This window comes from Meleagris gallopavo, chromosome 5 (assembly GCF_905368555.1).
Source record: "Meleagris gallopavo chromosome 5, MGAL_WU_HG_1.1, whole genome shotgun sequence".
Classification (NCBI taxonomy): domain Eukaryota; kingdom Metazoa; phylum Chordata; class Aves; order Galliformes; family Phasianidae; genus Meleagris; species Meleagris gallopavo.
Window position 1 is genome coordinate 8,251,121 of NC_139408.1, and position 22,976 is coordinate 8,274,096.

The window sequence follows — 22,976 nt, forward strand, 5'->3', positions numbered from 1 at the left end:
TGCCAGTGCTCCATTTGTTTTACTTGACAGATACTGATTTTCTTTTGTTAACTCTAATTTCTCACACTTTTTGCTTCATTAAGTGAAGCACTGGTTTGGCATCATAGGTATGTACCTCATCTGTCCACTGCTTCCTTCTGATTCTGAACAAGGTAAGGACCTGTGTTGTGATCCTCTTAATAGGAGAATATTTCCTCTAAGGGCACCGAGTTTTCCCCAAGCTCATGCTTTTAAAGCTGTCTAGCTGCCAGTACTGTGAGCTTGCCATATCTTCTACCCAAGTGATTCCACATCAATAAGACTGAGTTAAGATTCAGCTTTGCTTCTAAACCAACAAACATGGTATCTACTCCTCAATTTTGCATATTACCACATGTTTAAATTTTAATTAAGATCATTTCTAGAAATTTCATATCAAGCTGAACCAGTAAAAGAAATATCTCAACTGTTTTACATTCTACTTAATCTGCTATGGTTACCAACAGCCCATAAACACGTGGCAAAACATACACAATGAGAACAGTTACTGTTCACGACCAGAAATAACAGCATGGGAAACTTAACTTTCAGTTAGTGCTTAATGTTAACTATCAGTAGTGACAATCTGGACCTTCAAAAAGAAAAATGAATAATAAAACAAAATAAAATAAAATGGAATACAGTTTATGCTATGCCATCCATTAAAAACAACAGTAATATACTATCCAGATCTACATGCTCTTCTCTTAATGAAGATCTAACATCCAACTTGATAACCAACAATCAAAAGCAGAAAGAATTTTTTTTTTCCCTAGAATGGTGCAAAAGAGTGATTTTTCAAAAATGTCAGGCAAAGACAATTGTAAAGAGAAATTTGGTTCACTGCAGTTTACAATACACACTGTTGTTGTCATGCATGAATGCAAGATACAAAAGAACTCAACTCCAACAGCTCACATTTAAGCTGAAATGAACTTGGAGAATGCTTCCTCAAAACACACTCCTGTGTCAAACAAAACGTTTTCTGCTTATACCTTTTAAGGCTTAAAATAAATCACTCGAAGCAAATTAGCAGGAACAGTTTATTGCAACACTGTCTCAAGAAATCTATGCATGTATAAATAGAGAAAACACAATTTTAGCCACACTAGAACCACCTAAACTGAGATTTAACGTTCCACAGTTTTTACATGCATCCCATCCCAGGTATGCTGCCTATAATACAGGGTTTCTGTTCTTCATCTACAGCAGTTTTGATTTAAGAGTACACCGTAGGTCAACTTAGAGAAACATCCATCAGTTGATAATAGAAAGAATCACAGGAAGGTCTCACGAGAGTTTACTAAAACATTGGATGTTTTTCCCTGTAAGTTTTCAAATACAAAAATTGGATTTTCTCTACAACTGAAATATATTTACATGAACATTTAAAAAGATGTAATTTAAGATCTAATCACTGTCATCAGAACCCCCTTCAGATCCCTCATTATTGGATCCTTCTGGTTCAGATTCATTACCAGATCCTCTGCCAGAACCCTCGTTATCAGATCCTCTCTCAGAATCTCTGTCTGAGTCAGCACTGCGAGAAGCTGGGCGAGATTCATTATCTGAACCACCAGAACGACTTCTTCCTGACTGCACAGACTCATTGTCAGACTGCTCTGAATCTGACCGTCTCCTTTTCCTGGCTGACCTGTCACTGTCAGAATCTTCTTCGGATGGGTGGACACTGGACCTCCTCGGACTGCCTGCCTCACTACCAGATTTGTTTCTGTTATCAGAATCGCTATCAGAAACAATGCGTTTGCTGTGCTGCTGTTCCCCATCATCTGAATCGCTGTTGCTATTCCTGGCATGTCTGTACAGGGGAAAAAAAAAAAACAAACAATCCAATTAGGAAGCTGGATTTGAGAAACATTAGCATGATCTGATTGAAAAAGGCAGTGGAATAATTTGTAATGAAAGGTGGTGACGTTTTGAGTACAAAAAAATGCTTCTCTTTAGCTAATTACTATAAACAATGTCATTTTTCTCAAAAACACGTATTGAAACTTTAGTGTTTGAGAAGTTCTTACCCATCATCAGCAATCTTGAGTTTATCCTCATCAGATGAATCGTCACTAGATGAAATTATGGCTTTTGATTTGATCTTTCCTTTCATTGAAGGAGGCAGACGTTCTGGTTTGGGCTGAGGGGCAGGAAAAAAAAAAAAAAAAAAAGTTGCTCATTCACATGGCTGGTTAAAGTATTTAAAAAAAAATCACAGAATCACAGAATCACAGAATTGTAGGGGTTGGAAGGGACCTCTAGAGATCATCGAGACCAACCCCCCTGCCAAAGCAGGTTCCCTACACCAGGTCACACAGGTAGGCGTCCAGGAGAGACTTGAATATCTCCAGAGAAGGAGACTCCACAACCTCCCTGGGCAGCCTGTTCCAGTGCTCCGTCACCCTCACCGTGAAGAAGTTCTTACGCACATTCGTGCGAAACTTCCTATGCTGCAGCTTATGTCCGTTTCCCCTCGTCCTGTCTCCACGTACCACTGAAAAGAGACTGGCCTCACCACTATGGCCGCCACACCTCAGATATTTATAAACCTGGATCAGGTCCCCTCTCAGTCGTCTTTTCTCAAGGCTAAACAGACCCAGTTCACTTAGCCTTTCTTCATAGGGGAGATGCTCCAGGCCCTTCACCAACTTTGTGGCCCTCCGCTGGACTCTTTCCAAGAGATCCCTGTCTTTTTTGTACTGGGGAGCCCAGAACTGGACACAGTACTCCAGATGAGGCCTTACCAGGGCAGAGTAGAGGGGGAGGATCACCTCCCTCGACCTGCTGGACACGCTCTTCTTAATGCACCCCAGAATGCCATTGGCCTTTTTGGCCACGAGGGCACACTGCTGGCTCATGGCCAACCTGTCGTCCACCAGGACGCCCAGGTCCCTCTCTGCAGAGCTCCTCTCCAGCAGCTCATCCCCCAGCCTGTATTGGTGCATGCAATTATTCCTCCCTAGGTGTAAGACCCTACACTTGCTTGTGTTGAACCTCATCCGGTTTCTTACTGCCCAGCTCTCCAGCCTGTCCAGGTCTCGCTGAATGGCAGCACAGCCTTCAGGCGTGTCAGCCAATCCTCCCAACTTCGTATCATCAGCAAACTTGCTGAGGGTGGCCACTATCCCCTCATCAAGGTCATTGATGAAGATGTTGAACAAGACCGGACCCAGCACAGACCCCTGGGGGACACCACTGGTTACAGGTCTCCAGCCAGACTCTGCACCACCGACGACGACCCTCTGCGCTCTGCCAGTCAGCCAGTTCTCAACCCACCTCACTGTCCACTCGTCTATCCCACACTTCCTCAGCTTTGTTATAAGGATGTCGTGGGAGACAGTATCAAACGCCTTTCTAAAATCAAGGTAGATTACATCTACCGCTCTTCCCCCATCCACCCAGCATGTGACAGCATCATAGAAGGCCACCAAGTTGGTCGAGCACGACCTCCCCTTGGTGAACCCATGCTGACTACTCCTGATAACCTCCTTTTCTCCCAGTTGTCTGGAGATGGTATCCAGCACAAGCTGTTCCATCACCTTTCCAGGGACGGAGGTGAGGCTGACAGGCCTATAATTACCCGGCTCTTCCTTCTTGCCCTTTTTGAAGACCGGAGTGACATTGGCTATCCTCCAGTCTTCAGGGACCTCCCCTGTTGTCCAGGACCTCTCAAAAATGATGGAGAGCGGTTCGGCAATGACCTCCACCAGCTCCCTCAGCACACGTGGATGCACCCCATCAGGTCCCATGGACTTGTGGACCTTAGTACTGCCTAGGCGCTCACGCACGTCCTCTTTCCTGACTAAAGGGAAGTCTCCCATTCCCCAGACCCTCTCACTAACCTCCAGGGTGTGGGATTCCTGCAGGGGAGCCTTTTCACTGAAGACAGAAGTAAAGAAGGCATTCAGTATCTCTGCCTTCTCAGCATCCCCCGATTAAATTAAAAAACACAACAGGCATGCTTCTTTCTAACACATGCTCTAAAGTCATTTGGTCAAAATTTTCCATTTACTATCAATTGTTATACATTGCTTCAGAAATATTCTGTTCAACACTGAAGTAGCTACAGCAAAAGGGAAGGACAAAAGTCAGTTTGCTACAATAACTTTTGTTATAATTTTCAGCATCTGTAACTCTGTTGAACGCAGTAGTGCTTAAGTTCAAATGCATATTTAGAGAAACAAGAAGATACTCAGCAGTTAACTTACAGCCTTCTTCTTCTCTGCTTTGGGTGGACGTCGTTTTTTAGGTCTTGGACCATTTTCATTTTCTTCATCATCGCTCCCCTCATCTGCTTTCTGGGGTCTAAAACAGAATAGTATTTTATATTATGTCAAGTATGTAATTGAAAAAAAACCTTAAAAAGTGCAAAAAAGCAGTCTAAAATCCAGCTGATAAATATTATTCATACTTCTGCATAGGAGTTCTGTAATTTTTATTTAAAAATACCCATTATAAGACTTAATCACACTAACCTCTTAACAACTGTTCATTTTTTAAGCTGTCATGAAAAACTGCATGAGAATATACTTAACAGCCACATTATGTCTCAAGAAAGTTCTGACATTAAAGCACCAGTTACCTCCTCCTCTTCTTCTTCTTTCTCTCCCCTTCTTCTTCTTCCCCATCTTGTTCACTACCACTGCCCTTCCTCTTCTTTTTCTTTCTAGACATGGGCAAATCTTCATCACTGTCATCGTTGACAAACTCATCAAATTCCCCTGCTCCTTTTTTGGAACGCTGTAACAGATAATATAAAAGCCCCACAATATGGCCTACTATTTATCTTCAAGTTAAAAACTACCAGATAGGAAGTCAGAAGCGAAGCTCTTTCTGAAAGTATTTTTCAAGACATGAAAACGCAGCCGTTCTTGTGACAACCTTCTCATGCACTCTAACCTGTTATCATTAAGAAACCAATTCCAAATTTACACTTAATATTCTCTGGCTATTTTAAACATCAAGAAGAACAGATTTTAGTAATGCCACCTTGGTCATAACTTAAGCTCTAGCTTTCAGTTTCTACACTCGGGTATTTAATCTGCACCACTTCATACAAGAGAGGTCAAGTGGCTTGAAATTAAAATTCTACACGTTTGATGTTAACCCAAGATAATATTTATTAAAGGGAAAGTGAAAGAGGAAGTTAAAAAAATTCTGTTCTACCCTGCCTCCACCACCACCACGTTTTTTCTCCTTTGATCCTTCTACTTCACCAGTGAACATAAGAATATTCTTTGTCTTCTCCACATATTGAGCTCTTTGTTCCAAAAGTTTCTTCTGCTCTTCTTTTTCTCTTAGGCGCTTCTCTTCCTGAAACAGAGAGAAAAATAACCATTACTATTACATTAGTATTTGTACTATTACATTCAAAGGTGTTCAAGCTGTCCGGGGACAAGAAACTGCAACACTTTTACAAATCTGTCACAGTACAAGGTCCATGTGGCAAAAAGGCTTTGTACAACATCTACACTACAGTAAGCAAAAGGCCTTTTTTTCTTTTTTAGGTTTTTGTTTTTTGTTTTTTCAAGAGCTCCCTCATCCAGCCTTCAGTACAGTATTTTGATGGCAAAACTTTAAAAGGCAATACCTGGATTACATTACAAAAATAAAAATATCTGTAAGGCTATGGGGTAGAATATCACTTGTTAACTACAAGTGGTTTTTTTGCTAGCACTTACTACTTCTAAGAAAACTATCTGCTTGATACTTTAATCAGTAATACCCGGTAATATCATGGAGCAATAGGAACATCTATCTTTTACTTAAATTCAATAGAACGTAACAGATCAAAACCTGTTCTTTAAGTAGTTTTTGACGAAGCAGCTCCTTTTCTTGTTCTTGCTTTGCACGCAGCTCCCTCTCTTCTTCATCCTGTTTGCGTGCCCGAGCCACGTGATACTGGGCTTGACTCAGTAAGTCAGAGCATTGCCTAGAACATGCAGTGGTTTCAAGTAAAGGAAGGTGGCAGACACACCACAAGGAGAAACAGTTTTATAAAGGATATGCATCAGAATGCTATATTTGTGACAAAAATAAGATACTTGAACTAGTACAACACACCAGGACATATTACTGAGTTAATAAATGCACCTTCTAATAAGCAAATCTATCTGTAAACTGCAATATGCAACATACAACTTCAGAACTTACTGCTTCACATTTCAACAGGCTTGAGTACAAACAATACCCTAAACAAAATTTAAAGCAGGCTAGACACCCAGAACATAAGTATTTCACGTTTCAGTAGCTGACCCAATCTATTCACCATAAGTTAACTTAAACCTCCATGAAAGCAAACTATTAAGATGACCTTTAAAGTCAAAATAGGCAGAACTAGTGATCTTTAAATACACTGTCATATTCTCCTTGATGGAAAACTTTCCATTAAAACAGCAGAAGTTTTACAGGTTTCAGCTGATGGCAGAAGACATATTTAGTGTTGTGGATTGCACAAAAATATTAGAAAAAGAAGAAAGGAAAAAAAACAAAACACTAACGGGGAACAACCCTGTATTTGGATTTCTACTGTTGTGTAAAATAGACAGCTGAAATCCAGTTGAAAACCAGTTTTACTCTGGAAGACAAACAAACAAACTAAAACCAAGACAAAAGCATTCCTCTTAGCTCCTGAAAGCATTTGTTTCTTACCTGGCTTCTGTTGCAGCAAGTGCCAAATCAAATCTCATCTTATCACCCACTTTACTCAAGTAACTGAAGTACCTAGAGGAAAAAAATAAGGAAGAGCAAAAGTGGTATCAGTTACACATTTTTTGCAATTCTGCCTTAAAAGTAAGTATTAGCTCCCTAGTTAAAATCCTATGAAACTCAACAGAAGAGGACATTCACCAATTTTCTGCCTTACTGTACGCATCCACTTTTAATAGAACAGTATGCAAGTACATTCAGAGTTCTCAGATGTAAGACATTCTAGAAGTACTCCAAAGGAGAACAATAATCCAGAAAGAACTACTAGTCATTAACTATTTTGAGACCTACTTCCAAAAGTTTACAAGATGCTTTGAAAGATGTCTTTAAAAAAGCATTAAATTTGTAGAATAATTCACAATGCTTTTTCAACTATGTTCTTCTATGAACAAGTCCCCCCTAATCATATTACAAAACTCACTAAGAAATATGTATTTGCCACCTGGTCAAATAAAACTAGTTCTGGAGCAAAGCCTGAACACAGTATTTTCAGGCCCAATAGTTCTGCAAGGAACTCTAGAATGCAATACAATGTTTCACTGGATATGACTGCTTGTCTAATCAGAACCTGTGATCTATGCTGCACATTTACTGCAAGGGAACTGAAATATATTACTAAGATGAGAAATGAATCAGCTTTACCTGTGGGCTAGCTCCAGCTCTTTCACAGCATTAAGTACCTCCTTTAGATTGCTTTTCTCATCTTTCAGGACTGAGGTAGCAAGTCTTTGTAGTACTAAAGCCACATTAAACATAAGGACTGTATCACTTGGTGCAACATGTCTGGCCTGTAAATAAAAAACCTATTTTTATGACACGCTACAGAAGTATACAAATAAGGTAAACAGAGATATACAGAGAATAAACACCACTGTTTCAACTCAAGACTACTGAATTTAAACAGACATAAACATGCACCAGTTCACAGCAATTTCGTTCTGTGACCTGCGATATTTTCTGCATACCTTTAACAAAGTCTGCTTACATTCCTGTAATTTCCCACATTTGAAGAGTGCCCGGGCCAGATATAACAATACTTCAGTGTTCTGATGCTTATAGAACTTTCTGAGACAGTTTTCATACTGAAACAGAAAAATCAAGAGGTGCCAATGGTTAGTTATTTTTGCTGGTTAACTCCAGTACGTTTGTGTTTCTAGGATGTATTACTGCTGATGTGCCTTTTGTTGTGTGGTTGTATTTTTTGTTTTTTGTTTTAAATCAGCATATTATGCTGCATACAGAGATGCTTTGTTCACTGATTAGAGAATCCTTCCTGCTATTCTATAGCAACAACTTGATTTTTCTGAAAACCAGCAGCAGTCTGGGAGGCTCTGTAGATGTTTAAACACAGAATACTTTGCAAGTACCATCTATTGTAACAAAGGTCAACAAACTAATTTTAAGAGCACTCACAGTTATTCTCTCTTATTTATTCATAAATTGAAAATGTAATAAATTGAAATGTAGTTCAATTTCATCTTCATACAGATGATGCAATCAGTTACAAAATAAAACCACACCTTTACCATATTCTGTCCACCTAGCTGCCTATTTCTTGTTACATTATATCTTCTTTCACACTAAAGCTGATCACTGGTGTAAAAGACCACTTGTTACTTTACGTTTTACAGCCTCAGAGTAAAGCTTCCAGCAATCATGAATCTCATGCTTTTCATTAAAAAGTGCCTTTTGTTTGCCATGCTATTAAGAAATCTTTCATAATTTTTAAACCGCCAAAATAGCAAGAAATAGAAAGCAACCTTTACTTCCAGCTCAACTACAGATAATACCCTGCACCCTAATGCAGAAATTACAGCTCATGGGTTACATGGTGCTATGAGTGTCCAATTTCACTCACTTCAAGAGTCAAAGATTTTGTGTTCAGTGTTAAGTCTGCCATGGATTTGCATGCTTTACAGTAGAGAACTCACTGCAACACCTGATATTGCACTAAGCTGTGCTGCTGTGATAAACTCATCTCCCTTTGAGTCCAGTACTGCAGACTACGGCTTGCACCAACTGCATAGCAGAATCCAGAGAACAATAAAACATCACAGTGAATATGCACATTTCTACTAAGCAGCCTCACCTAAATATATCAGCAAATAAGTACAATATTCTCCGACAAATCAAAAGGTAAGTTTCCCTACTTTATCACTAAAATTAGATGTTTCATTGGGCTTTTTGCATGTAAGAGCAGAGATGGTCGTAAAGGCAGACTCTACTCAACACAACAGAACCCAACAGATGATGTTACTAAATCCTTTCAGTAGTAGTTCACTGTAGAAGAGTAACTCTGAGGTCTTGATCAGGTATAAAAGGCCCAATATCTCTTCCTTACAACTAATCACAGAATCCTTAGAGTAGGAAGGGACCTCTGAAAGCTATTCAATGGCCTTATGCAACCTGCCCTTCGAAAGTCTCTGGGGATGGGGCATCAACCACACCCCTCAGCAAGCTGTTCCAGCGCCTCACGGTAAAAGATTTCTTCCTTATATCTAACCTAAATTTTTTACCTTGAAATCATTTGCCCTTGTTCTATCACTACAGATTCTACTAAAGAGGTCCATCATAAAAAAGCTTTAGGATAGCTCTGAATTAAGTATTTTTGAGATTCTATGTTGAATAAAGCTTAACAGAACAAATTTTTCCGAGCTTCTGTCTTGCCTGGTATTTTTTTTTAAGCTTGTTTGTATGCTTTCTGATCAACTAACTTAAATAGTGTGGGTAGATACTTGGAAGTTAGCTTGCTTGAGTGAGTTGAACTAGATGATCTCAAGAGATCTCTCAACATAAATTACCCATGATTTTAAGCATAGCAAGAGAAATCATGGCAGTTAGTTTTCCAAACATCTCCAACTGTTCTTGCAAACAACTGCATAAATAAGATCAGGAAGTGCTGGTACTAAAAAAATCCCAGCAGCAAGTTGTATTTACTTATTTCACTAACATCGGAAAGTAAATCACATACACTAACTACACCAACTGAAACCTCTGCAACAAAAAAGAGTTCCCAAACTAAAATTCAAACCCAATTGTATTTTAACTCTGCTACCTAAAAAAAACTATTTGGCAATTTAAGTCTATACTTGACAGCTAATAGTATTGCTAGAAATAAACCTATAAATTGTTGAAATATTATTCAGAAACTTAGCAGCTGCCAATGACAGCTAAGAACCATCCAGAAGTCATCTAACCCAACACATTATGTAGTTCAATTTAGAGATGTTACCATCTGCACAGCACTGATGTACTGTTTCTGTTCTACATAGATATGTGCCAAATTCAGCCACACATCACTGATATCTGCTGTTGCCTCTCTCACTTGGGCAAAAACATCACGAGCTTCACGGAAATATCCTTTATGCGCCAAGACAGCTCCTAAGGGGAAAGTAATATGTACAGTGTAAGCTTCCAAGTTCATGTACTACGTACTCCTGCCAAAGAAAATAAAATATTGCCTGAATCAAGTTTCCCATTAAAAACTGACATAGCTGTCATATGAAAGCTATTCTTTCATGTGCTCCACTAAATAATGTGCAGACTCTGCAAAAACAATTCTACATGTATTAAAGCATAAAACATAAGAATACCATCAACTGCAATTTAAAGGAAAACTAGTCTAGTATTCACCTATGCCATTAGCAGCATACAAGTTCTTTGGATCATTCCTGAGTACTTGCTTGTAGATTGCTAACGCACGGTCTTGATGACGTTTTTCCTGTGGAGAGAAGTATCCCAGTTGATCACTCATTGGTATAATGAAGTACTAAAAAACCTACCCAGTGTTTTTATGGACTGCAATATGTCAAAGAGGCAAAAACAAAAGCACCCTGAGTAGCCAACAAAAATTAAATAAGTAAAATCACACACACAGGATAGACAGATGCCCGTTACCTTTTCTCTGTCTCTCGTGGGCTGATGTAGAGTCTGTAACCAGACATTGCCAAGAGCCAACATGGAGTAAGTATCATTCTGTGTGGAAGGCTGCTTCAATATTCTTTCAAATTTCTTCTGTCCTGGACCCCACTCTTGTTTAGCCAAATGAAGATTACCAATCAGAGACCAAGCATCTGGATGGTCCTGAGTAAAAATTTACTGTCAATTGCAAAGGAACAATATTCCCATACAAGGTTGCTTTTCCAGGTATAAAATGCTATTTTTGTTAAATAAAATTCCACATTAAAAATAAAAAAATAATTTTAAAAAGAGCAGGTTATAGCAGTTTTCACTCTTTTCCTAGTTTATATCAACAAACAAAATAGAACAACAACAGAAGGAAAACAAAATTGAAAGAATAAGTGTTAAGTATTTTCAATTAAAAAAATTAAAACAGTTAAAGGGTTACGAACCTGATTTATCTGAAGTGCTTCCTTAAACCAATCAGAAGCCTCATAAAAGTTACCTTTATCCCTCGCCATAGCACCCAAGCGCAAGTAGCCTAAAAATAAAGAAAACAACAACAAACAATCAAGAAACAGATTCAAGTAATCTCAAATATGAAAAACACTAGCCACACATATATTTCAAAAGCAATCTTTTTCTTGATCTGCTAAGGACGGAATTATGACACTTCTCATGTTCTATTCAAGACGAGATGCACTATGTAGAGATGAACTTCCATTCACAATGATGATGTAGAAATGGCAAATTTCTGACAGTAACATTTAACTTACTTTACATGTTTTCACAAGTTACTAACATTCAAGAAATCTCCAATAGTGAAGGCCACATATGTTATACAATTTTTCCTCCCTCCACATTAAACAGTTCTCCCACCTCTGCAGGCTTTGCAAAGACTACCAGATATCACAGAGCAATAATAGACAAGAAGAGATAGGGCTAAGGATTAGGCAAGAGCATGCTGCAGCTTGTTGAGCAAGTGCTATCACCTTTCCTTTACAGAGAGCGTATCAGATTGGATACTTGGAAACAAGAAGAGTAAAGCAAAGAGGAAAAAAGCCACTGCACTGATGCCCTCAACAGCTCTTCTTCTGTGGAAGAAGGCCGAGGGTCCAAGGTAGAGAGCATTTGGTATAATCACTATATTTCCACCAATGTAAGCAGGTAGGGTTGCAGAGGCTGGGCATACTGAGCAGGTAATCTTGATTGCACCTGAGCACTGAAGTGCGAAGGGTTTTGGGGAGAGAAGCAAGGGGAGCAGTAAGGGACTAAGTCTAGACAAGCTAGTCTTGCTAGATTTTTTGAGTACAGTAAAAAGCTACCAATAATCAGAACTCTTATGTCTGGAGACTGGACTAAAAGAATCATTCAGGCCTTAAAAAAAAATATAGAGAAAATGGTAGGTAAGAAGGCCCTACAACTACTGTGAAAAGAAGTGAGGACAGACATAAAGAGACCAGAAGACACTGAATTGAAAGTTTTTTTGTATTTTAAGAAAGACTGTGGAACTAAAATACCAAATGTTTCTTACAATCAACATAATTAGGATGTTCTCTTAAAATGTTTTTGTACAGTTTTTCCGCTTCGTGAAATTCACACATCGCCTCATACAGTCTGGCAAGGTTATAGGATGTTGTTACAGAGATAGCATTGTAATAATGCTCATCATGTTCAGCTTCTGCTTTTGCACGATCCAGTGATGCCAAAAAATATTTCTAAAGTATAAAAAGAGAAAAAGAATAAAACACTCCAGAATGTTCTTAGAGGAAAACTTCTGAGTGATCATAAAATTCTATTCAAACTTTCAATAATTACATACCTTTGCTTCTCCTAAGTTTCCCAGTCTGAAGTGCAGAGCACCCACGTTATTCAAAATCTCTGGTGGGACGTCAGCCTGCACTTTCTCTTGCAGAATGCGTGTGGCTGTACCATAAGCTGACAGTGCACCCTGTGCAAATAAAAAGCAGATGCAAGAAAGAGGAGAATGAGTTTTGTGTGCTCTTATAAAAAGCATATATGTAATTCCTTCAGTGTTTATTATCAATTACCTGTATGTCAGTCTGTTCTAGAATTTGGGCTAACTCAATCCATGCCTCTACATCATCAGGATATTGCTCTGTGACCTTCTTTAGATGTCCCTGAGAAACAGCAGAAAATAATCATACTTTTTCATGGACACCAAAATTGTTAAACCTCAACTAAAGAGCAAAGTTATTTGCTAGTTTCCTTCTTTGCTATTTTCCTCTTCTTTGCAGAATGTAATATAGGTTTTAAAGTTTTAGAGAAGTGGAAAACACTAAGTGTCACACCAATGTAAGAAGCTAGAAAGCGATGGCTATTATTATGTGCATGCATTTAAACAATATTAGATCAAAAAATATTTTATTAAATGAAAAAGCAAAACCACATTAACAATGTTTTTTCAGGTAAGCCATGACAAGTGGTTTCTAGAAATCCCAGTCAACTTTAAATCTTTAGGAAATCACTACTAAATTTGGGAAGTATTCTGCCTTTTAATAGTAAGTAGGCAAAGGGCTAGGGCTCGTCTGAATTTCTGAAGTTGCTTTATCCAGAGACCAGTAGGAGCCCCAGTTCTGTTCAGAAGTTGTAGCTCTCCACAGATAAGAGGATCTCACATTACAGTAAATATAAAATATAGTATATTCAGAGTCAAGTAACCCTGAGTTTCATGCACCTTGAAAATCAGACTTTAAAAAAGGGTCTCTACTTTAAGTTATGCTCTTGTATGTAAAAGCACAATGCTGGCAGAAGCACAACTCACCTTTGCAATATCCCTTTTCTCCTGGTCTTCTGAAGCTGCATAAAGAGATCCAAGGATTTTCATAGTCTCATAATTGTTAGGATAGGCTTTCAAAACTTTTTCAAAGCATTGTGACGCATTTTCCTTGTCCCCTCTATAAATGTACATTTGACCCAATCCAAAAAATGGAAGTACAAAAGAAGATGAGGCGAACTGAGTGGCTTGGTAGTAATATTGGAAAGCTTGATCATAATCTTCCTAAATAAAAATTAAAGAAACAGCAGGTAGTGCTTTCACATGTAAGCTTTTTTCGAACATTTAAACAAGAATTTTAGGTGTAAAACCTCAAAGAGGGAGCTTTTAAAAGGTTTCCTACCTGTACGTGAAAAGACCTAGCCAGCTGGTAACAACTCTCCGCCTGCATTGCTTCAACTTCAGTATTATGAAAAGCATGAAGAGCCAAGTGTTGTACTTTACCGTAATCCTAAATAAATGAATATGAAAGCCTTTTTATTTAGTCAAGTCATATATTATTTACACAAGAATACACAGCAAATAAAGGAAAGTTTTAGCCATATCATTACTAAATAACAACAGATTTAGTTTTAGAGGTTCCTATTCTCTCTTTAATCCTTATCTTTTACGTATTTTAAAACCCAGAAGGGAGAAGGAAAAACAAACAACAAGAAAACGGAAATCCCTTTGGGAGATATAAGTGAGCTTGATTTAAGAAATACATGTACTATTTTTGGCCTTCTTATGAAAAACTTATGAAAAAAATTAAGTTAAAAACTTAATGCATATTCATCTATATTATCAATTCCATATACTGTACCACCTAGCCTGATGAAATGAGATCAAACCTAACACTGGAATTCTTTCTGCTTGGAGGTTATTAAATATTTGACTGTAAAATTCCACAGACCACTTACCTTCTTGAAGAAGAAGTGGTTAGCCAAGTGATTCAGCACCATTGGATTACTGGGATCAATTGTGTAAGCCCTGGAGAGGAGCTGGACACCGTTCTTGATGGAATCAGCCTAAATGAAACATTCAGAGGTATCAGCAGCATCTCAATAGCTTTATCTTATTAAGAATTTAAAAACTATTATTCAGTTGAACACTGCTGCAGGAACTCTAACAGAGCCTGTGTGCTAGGCTCTCAAAAGAAAAAGAAAATGCAGCTACCAGCTTTTCTACCTGCAGCATAAAGATGGGAAGTAAAAAATGAAGCCATCAGATAGGGTGCGGAAGAGGAAAAAAAGAAACAAGCAAACAACAATAGTGAAGAAAAAAAAAGTATTACTTTCTAGGGAGAAAAAAAAAGAATCATGTAGCCTTAGTGTCCTTTGCCATTTCAGTTGCACACCTCTGATAGCCTTCTTTCTACTGTTCAGCATCTCTAGATCTTGTGTGGTTTTGGTCTCAACCCTTTGAATGATTCATTAAACAGAGAAGTGAAAATGTTGTCATGTTCAAATTCTAAATAAGAATTTCTGATACTGAATTAAGAACTACTGAAATTAAGTTCTAATTTTTAAAATGGCAGAAGTTTGACTTAGTGATATTACTCTAAGAGCATATGCTTTTATATAGAGGCCTAATTTTAAATAAAGCCTTCTACGAGTGCACATTTGACTTGATGACAAGTTCAAATCCAAAGCTGACACAGTAAGTGCCATTTTTTGGGAATGTTGCTGAGATATATATCACAAGCATAAGATCTTAAATCTGTAGGTATTTAATAACAGGAAAAAGGAACAAAAAAAAATTATATAGTACTAATAATCTAGTAATAAACTGATGTCTTGGTCTCATAAATCTGAAGTCCAACAGGCATGCAAACAAATTTCATTTTAATAAAGGCAGTATCTGTCCAGTTTTATTTATCACAAAAATATAGACTGGCTAGGAGATACGGAATCATTCTTGCTTAACTTTCAAAGGCAAAAAAGGTTTTATAATCATGTTAAGTCTGATTTTTCCAGTAATTTGGATCTCACGTCCAGTTTCAAATAAACTCAGTGAATGGGCAGAGGTCTCAAAGCTCCTAGGCACTGTCATGAAATGAAACCAAAGAGAAGACAAACTCCAGAGAGAACACAGCGTAATCTCAACCCTCATTTGACCTCATAGTATCTTTAAGGATGGAGAAACATTGCCAATATCTAAACACAGGAGAAATCAATTAAAAGTTTGTACCTCAGCAAAATCTAATGTTATGCTAACACTGCAGTGCAAATCGTGGAAACAGAGATAAAGCACAGATGATACCTCAGAAAAAAAGTGGGTTTGAGTGGGTTTTTAATCACAGCTTTGCAAAGTTTAAGGGGACTTAGGAGATTTAACAAATTTTCAGGGAATCAAACATGAAAAATAGCAGGTTTCATCAGTTTCTTCCCCACTGAATTATTTGTTATGATCTGTTAGAATATTTTTGGTTGTCCCTAGAGCTTTATGGGGAAAAAACCTCTCCTACTCACATTTACTTAAATTGCTTATGGAAGTCTAAAATAATTTTTTCTCATGACTTTGTAAACTAAGTCATTTTCAGATATTCTGTTCTAAAAAAAGTTCTTTCCTAGAGAGCTATGTGTTCTACAGAAAGCAATACTGGAACAATATTAAGTATTAGCAACATACGACTATACAAGAAAGGTTGGTAATTTATTTGTTTATTTACTTATTTAAAAGCTTAAAGGTCCCATTTTCCACTGATAACTTTCTTAGCATAGACTGACCATTTCAGATCTCAAGATCTCAAGTTAAGTTTTATGACAGTATGGTTTCCTAGTGATCAACACCTAGAGATACAACATCTTGATTTCATCAGCCTAGTTAAAATTTGTTGATTCCTTGGTTTACTATGGAGTGTATGTTCCAAGTTAGCTTGAGCACAACTTGCACAGTTGTAAGAAAGGTTATGTTCCATAAAGCCTTGGAAGCCTGGGACGGATCTCCTAGGACCACATCTTTTATTGTGATCTTCCTGCTAGTTGATGCTCTTTCAGAAAAAAATCCTGATGCTCTGGATACAGCTGTCATCGAAACAAGGTCTCCAAGTACCTGGGAACTTTCACATCATCTTGAATACAAACTCATGTACTTAGACATTTGAAACTTCAAGAAGGTTAAGCAAGGCTGACTATTAGATATGCAACTACTGCTCACTAAAGATTTTAAAAATCACCATTTCCATATTGGAATTGTATTCACACATCTCATCAGGGACTTTCTGTGCTTAGAAAAGCACCTCTATAAGCAACAAAATTGACTGCTTTTAACTAAAGAAAGTTATTCAGCACGTACCTTAAGTACAAACCTACAGCATCATTCAACAGTAACACAGGCTGAAATGATTTAATCACGTATTTTTGTACCTCTATTAAAACCTGGAGTGCCCCTCAAATGATAAAAACTTCGCCATTTCAAGTGAATATGGCTTATAATTAAGTCAGACCCACCTCTTTATTATTGAGTTCCAGGACAGCCAGTCCAACCAAAGCTCCAACACATTTTGAATTTAGTTCCAGAGCTCTGCTGAATGCCAAGCGAGCTTTTTCCAACTTGTTCAGTTTCACAAAGCAATGACCCATACCTAATCGAACCTCAGCTGGAGAACAAGATGGCACCATTCAGAATCCCAAAATTTCAACAACTTTATTTTTATTTTTTTTAAACATACAGAGCAGAAATACTTTTTTAAAACCTGTAAAGCCTTCTAGTGATCTGTTGTTTTAAAGGACAGCCTCCCTCACTCAGTAGCAAAGTTAATTTCTCCAGGTTTCTTCGTAAGATTTCACCAGACTGCCATACGTCTTTAAAATACTCAAACAACAATCAAATAAAATATTACTTCTATGAAAATGTAACAAAAATAACTAAGAAAGACATGAAAAAATTGTCAGATGAAAGGGCAAGTGTCTTGGGCAGGTTAAAGTTCACCTGAGAGTAGGAAGCCTTCAGAAAACAGTCAAATTAACAAGTTTGCTAGGCATTCTGCCTCAAACAATCGATTCACTGTTAGCAAGATGCTGTTTATCATCCTCTAACTTCCATGATCTGTGCAGAGAAGCTAATATAGAGGACTTATATTGTCTTGCTCTTTCAGGACTACAAATACAGAAACATTTATATATAGTGAGAATAAAATATGTTAGTTTCAAAGTATGGCTTAAATTTCTACATTTATTTTAGCAGCAGTGATTCTTACACTAACCCAGATTACAGAATGCACATCACCTTTGTAGAAGCCTTTTTCAGATAAGTTCAGAAAAAGCATACCACAACCCTCAGAAGATTTTAGAGCATTTATGATCCCAATGCAAATATCCTTTACTACTATGATTATTTCTAAACCACATGCATAGCTTTTACAGCTTTTCCAGATTTCTGCATTAAGAAAACCATACAATACAATAAAAAGACTTATCATAGAGTATGGGTAGAATTCTATATTTCATGTTGTTTCATTACTAATGCTAATGCACTGACAAAATTTCCTTAACCCTTATTCAGGAGCTTGTAGTCTTGAGCAGTACTTTCGTCCCTACTCCACACAATTTTAATACACAACTTCTCATTTTTTTTAACTGCTGTAGAAGGTAATAAGTGGGGAAAAAAAAATATAGGCATCTTTCTCAACATGATTTTTTTCTCTAACAATTAAGTAGCACGCCAAGTCAAGAAACATCTCGACTCTCCAAGAGGATGAAGGGTTTTTTTTGTGGTAGCTGTGGGAATGGTTTTGGTGGATCTTTTGGACAGAACACAAATAAGCCCAGAGATATGTGAATTAGGGAGATCTGAGTTAGATGCTTCCACTAGCAAATGGTTTCTGTCTTACCTGGACAACCTGGATTGGTACGCAGCGCTTTCTTGTAGTATGCAAGGGCTCCTCTATAATCTTTCTTGTTGAAAGAAATGCACGCTTTACCTGTTAAAACATATGCATCAGCTACAAATTAATCAGAAACATAAACAAAGCTGTTGTAAATCAGTATGTATAATTTACTGAACATGCACTGTATCAGCTTTCAAAAGCTACAATTAAAAAACTAACAGAAAATTCAGACAACCACAGCTCTTTTGGTATCTTTGATGATGTCAAATATAAAATAACATTGGAATACATCAATTTACACTTTCCTGGCTTCCTGCGTAAACTTAATTCTTTCCTAGTGCACAATAAAGACACTTAGTAAGCCTAGATTAATTAGTGAGTAAAGAAAAATAAATATACATAATGCATTTCCAGTCAAAAGCATATACTTCTTCATCCCCTTCTTTCTCTCTCTGCTTACATACATATCACTTTCCTAAGCACACAGCTTATTCCAAAACTCAAGTAGAGAAATCAGGGATTTTTTATTTTTATTTATTTATTTATTTTTACACAAATATTCATAAACTCATACCAAGAAGGGCTGGAATATTATTTGGAGACTGGTTAAGCACAAAATGGAACTGCGCATCAGCCTGGTCCATCTTATCACCTTCAAGCAGACAAAAACAGGCTCTTCCCAGCAAGTGATTCTAGATAAAGAAAACAAAATATCCACAACATTTATCTTCATAAAATATGAAGGTCAGACCATGGGAAAGGTTATTTAGCTGTGCAATGAGATTTTTTCAATGATTAACTTATTTAATCATTGCATCAGGATAAACAAAATCAAAAAGGGTGTTTAAACAGGTAATAAATGTCTCACACTTCACATGTCATCAAGCAAAAGAATAACAACCAACCTCGCCTTCCCAAACACACAAAAGTTGATGCATATATTTCTGTTAGGTGTCCCCAGCTAGAGATAAGTAATTATTCTAGTAGCACCACACACTCATTTCAGATATTTTCAAGTTTTATGCCAGAGTTAAAAGCCTAAGCATTTTCGACTTTCCCTATAGTGAATCAATATTTGCTTTCTTTAGAAGAACTTTTTGAATTCACACAGAAAATATGTTGAAATTAAGCTGAAAAGAATCATTAAAAATTTTACAAACATGCTTTTTACACAGATTCTTTTTACCTGATCATACATGATGATTTTGTCAGCCATAGTATATAATAAGGTAGCTTGTGTAATGAGTTCCTTCTTGTTATCCTTGTTCTTCTCCTTTCGAGCCTGCTGTACATAATATGCTGCCAGAGTATCCAGACAAGTCATTTGATCTTTTTCATGATCTCTATAGTCCAAGTTCCCATCTATGCGTGCAGCTTCCAACAGCTTCACAAAATCTTCTGTTTTTCCTTGTTTGTAGTATTCCAGCTGTAAAACATACATGATTTTAATGGACAGTCCCATAAGCCACATAAATAAAGCAATAATATTATATTATGATATTAGCAATGTTTTTCCTATCACCATTCCAACTTAGTTTTTCAGAAGTCTTACAACTATTTTTCCTCTGAACTTTTGTACTTCTGCATGCTTCCCCGTACTTTCATCAGTACAAATAATGCACTCCATTTTTTAATGTAGTACATAATCAAAGACGTGAAATGGCAAAAATATGGAAAAAAAAAACAACCCAGGAGGACGGGGATCGAGCAGCCTTGTTTCATGAGAAAAGACAAAGTTAAAAATGCTAACATGTCAATTTGGAAGTACCAAATAGTCAAATTAAGTTCCGAATTCAATTATCCCTGGTCATAACATTAAGTGGAATTCTTTGATAAATTAAATACACAGTTGAGCATATACTCACCGCCAAGGCGATCCATATGTGCAGTTGTGTGTGTTCCTGTTTCAGTATACTTATAACTTCATCACCCTCAGGTAATTGATCAAAGTCAAGCTCAATGACCTACAACAAACAACGCAGACCTTCTTCTCATAAAGTATTAACAGTGTTATTCATCCTTGAGCTCAAAGCAAGCTGGACATTTTAGCACACAAAACAAACAATTCTATTCACACAAAGTAGTGGAGAAAGGAGCGATGATGTTTTTTATTCTGGAAAGTACAAAAGTGTTGGCCTCTCACAAATATCTGAGAAAAGAGTTAGTGTTAGGGATACTGGTCAGAGATGAGTTACTAACTTAACTTTTTTCACTGTATATGTCAGGCTTTGGAATTTCATACTTCAGCTAACAATCAGCTAACCAACTTGCCTTCAGACACATTCCTTCAAGAACTGCTCTATTTTTAAACCACTTTCTACAGGTAAAACAAAGTTCTGTGACATAGTTAAAATAATCCAAGGAATAGGGTATTACAGAATCCATTTCTAAGATATATCTAAGAACAGTGCAATTTTCCACTATGCCCAAATTAATGAAGAGGTTATTCACATGGCAAACATGACAGAATAAATTTCTGATCACTAATAACTACACTTATAATGAGCAAACGATAGAATCACAGAATCATCTGACCCTTTAGGTCATCAAGTCCAATTCCCCCGCAACAAACATGGCTGCCTACAGCTAGAGCAGGCTGATGTCAAGAACTTTCACCATTACATCATTATTTAACAAGCACAATTTCATTAAGTGGGTTTACACTTTTGATATGAAAACTGAGGAAAAAGGAACAAATGCTCTCAAGGTAGAATGTCCATTTAAGGTGTAACACCATTTAAATATCTCTCTGCTGTTACCTCGTACTGTATGTGATATTCATCATCCATCACTACAACTTCACAGTGAGAAAGCAACACAGCAGTTATAGCCAGGTCTGTCCTGCTGTTACCTACACAGGGACTCCCATCCCCATGGTTGAGTTAGAGCCACTCAGTTTATAAGGACTTCGATTTTACAAGGTTGCTATTATAAAATGGTATATTACAGCAGTCCTTAGAGATTAATGCAGAACCTCAGGACTCAAGTCATCCTTAATCGTAACTTGAAGAGCACCGAGCTCATCCACTCATGCTGACACCCACAGCTGAAGTTTCTGTCAGAGAACGATAACTCCTCTCCCATGCAACGCACAGAGAACGCAGCAGTGCTTTGTGAGCCGTATACACACTACAGCAGTTACAAGGAAACTTGCTGAAGTCGGTACAAGCAGCTAACGCATACAAAACAACGCGCTGTGGGAGAGCAAATGGCTTCTCCTGCTTCCCTTGCCCTCTCTCACGGCGGTGTGAAGGACACCGGACCGAACACCCGGCCGTGCCCAGCCGCTCTCTGTCAGCAGCCGGCCCACAGCGAGCCGCACGGGGAGCGCCCGGCACACATTTCACATCGCGAGCCCTCCCGCCCCAAGAGCAGGCCGCGCCTCCGCCTCCCGGCCCCGACTCGCCTCATCGGTGTCCCGCAGGGGGATCTCGATAGATCCCCGCGACATGATAGCGATGACAACGGCGCGGGCGCCGCCAGCCGCCGAGTTCCGCCGGACCGCCGGCCTTCACCGCGCTACGGCAACGACGCGCGCACTTCCGCTCACACACCGAGTGACCCGGACGTGCTCGGGCGGCCCCGCCACGCCCCCGAGGCGCGAGGAGCCAATCGCAGCGAAGCGCGAGCCTCGAGGGCCGCCTCGCGCCCGCGCGTGGGGAGGCGGGAAGGAGCGGAAGTCTGCGGCGCGCGGCGCTGTTGCTGAGGCAACGATGGCCTCGCGGGCGCCCCTCAGCGAGCGGCGGCCGCCATCCCTGAGCCACCCGCTTACCAGCAGCGTTGGTCGCTCTCTGTAGCGACAGTAGCGTTTTTAATCGACGCTTTGAATTATTTATACACTAATTATTCTCAACTGAATTGCCTAGTCCAATGAAGTGTAACTATCTTTTCTCCTACTTACACCAGTCCTTAGTTCTTTCACGTGTAGAGAAAATTTCACATCTGGCAACAAAGTGAAAGAATGCAGAAACTAATAAAAACAGTGAAAGTGCATTCTAAGTGTAGCGGAAATGCTGAATCGGCTTGAAGCAGTGATGGAGCACTTGGCGGGAGGGCAGGGCCAACCCAGGGGAGCTCAGCTGTGTGCAGTGCATCTGAGTGACTGGAAGGGATGGAGCCAGGATCCACTCCTTCCCAGACCTCATTTAAGGGTTGACTGTGGCTGTAAGGGTAGATTGTTGGTGATTCCTGTGTACCTGAGGTGTTCTGAAGGTAACTGGCTTCTTCCCTTTTTTCCTAAGCCCACAGCTGCTGTTTTTGTGCAAGTCCTCTAGGCTGCAGCCTGGGATTTTGCTATTCTGTTACTGCTACGCTTTCTATCATGTTACAGTACTGCACTGAGCTATTTCAATAATAAAATAAAAAAGCCTTTGCCTGCCTGTGCAACCAGATTGCCATTTGTGTTTGAGATGTGCATACAAATGAGTGAACTTCTATTTAGAACAGTTGGGTGGTCAGGGCAAGTTTCTCTTATTAGTGAAGTCTCTTTACTTTTGATTGTAAGATTAAATCTATTGTTTCCTTCATTTATTTATTTATTTATTTTTACTAAAGATTGGAATGGTTTTCAGAGTGCAAATTAACTGCAATAACGTAAACAGTTGTTTCAATAGTCACTCAGTGAACTATGGAAAAAATAAACAAGTGATACTGCATTCCACTTTTGTAAAGTCTAATGTTGTGTTAGGGAGCAATGAAGGCTAGTTTCTCCCTAAAGACTTGAAGCCAGGAGTA

At 38.4% G+C, this 22,976-nt stretch overlaps 1 protein-coding gene across 1 annotated transcript; it reads right to left on the reverse strand.

The window, feature by feature from the left end:
- Positions 1 to 1,047: 1,047 nt before the first annotated feature.
- On the reverse strand, positions 1,048 to 21,827 carry CTR9 (CTR9 component of Paf1/RNA polymerase II complex). The gene is made up of 25 exons (XM_010710954.4): positions 21,649 to 21,827; positions 20,108 to 20,206; positions 19,429 to 19,668; positions 18,817 to 18,934; positions 18,246 to 18,335; positions 16,864 to 17,012; positions 14,332 to 14,439; positions 13,776 to 13,883; positions 13,421 to 13,657; positions 12,687 to 12,776; positions 12,458 to 12,586; positions 12,170 to 12,353; positions 11,088 to 11,176; positions 10,633 to 10,818; positions 10,369 to 10,456; positions 9,968 to 10,116; positions 7,701 to 7,817; positions 7,378 to 7,523; positions 6,679 to 6,750; positions 5,824 to 5,959; positions 5,194 to 5,340; positions 4,610 to 4,767; positions 4,236 to 4,332; positions 2,055 to 2,167; positions 1,048 to 1,837 (listed from the first exon to the last, which is right to left on the reverse strand). The coding sequence occupies exons 1-25, from the start codon at positions 21,691 to 21,693 to the stop codon at positions 1,429 to 1,431; spliced, it is 3,504 nt and encodes a 1,167-aa protein (XP_010709256.2). The 5' UTR covers positions 21,694 to 21,827; the 3' UTR covers positions 1,048 to 1,428.
- Positions 21,828 to 22,976: the final 1,149 nt, after the last annotated feature.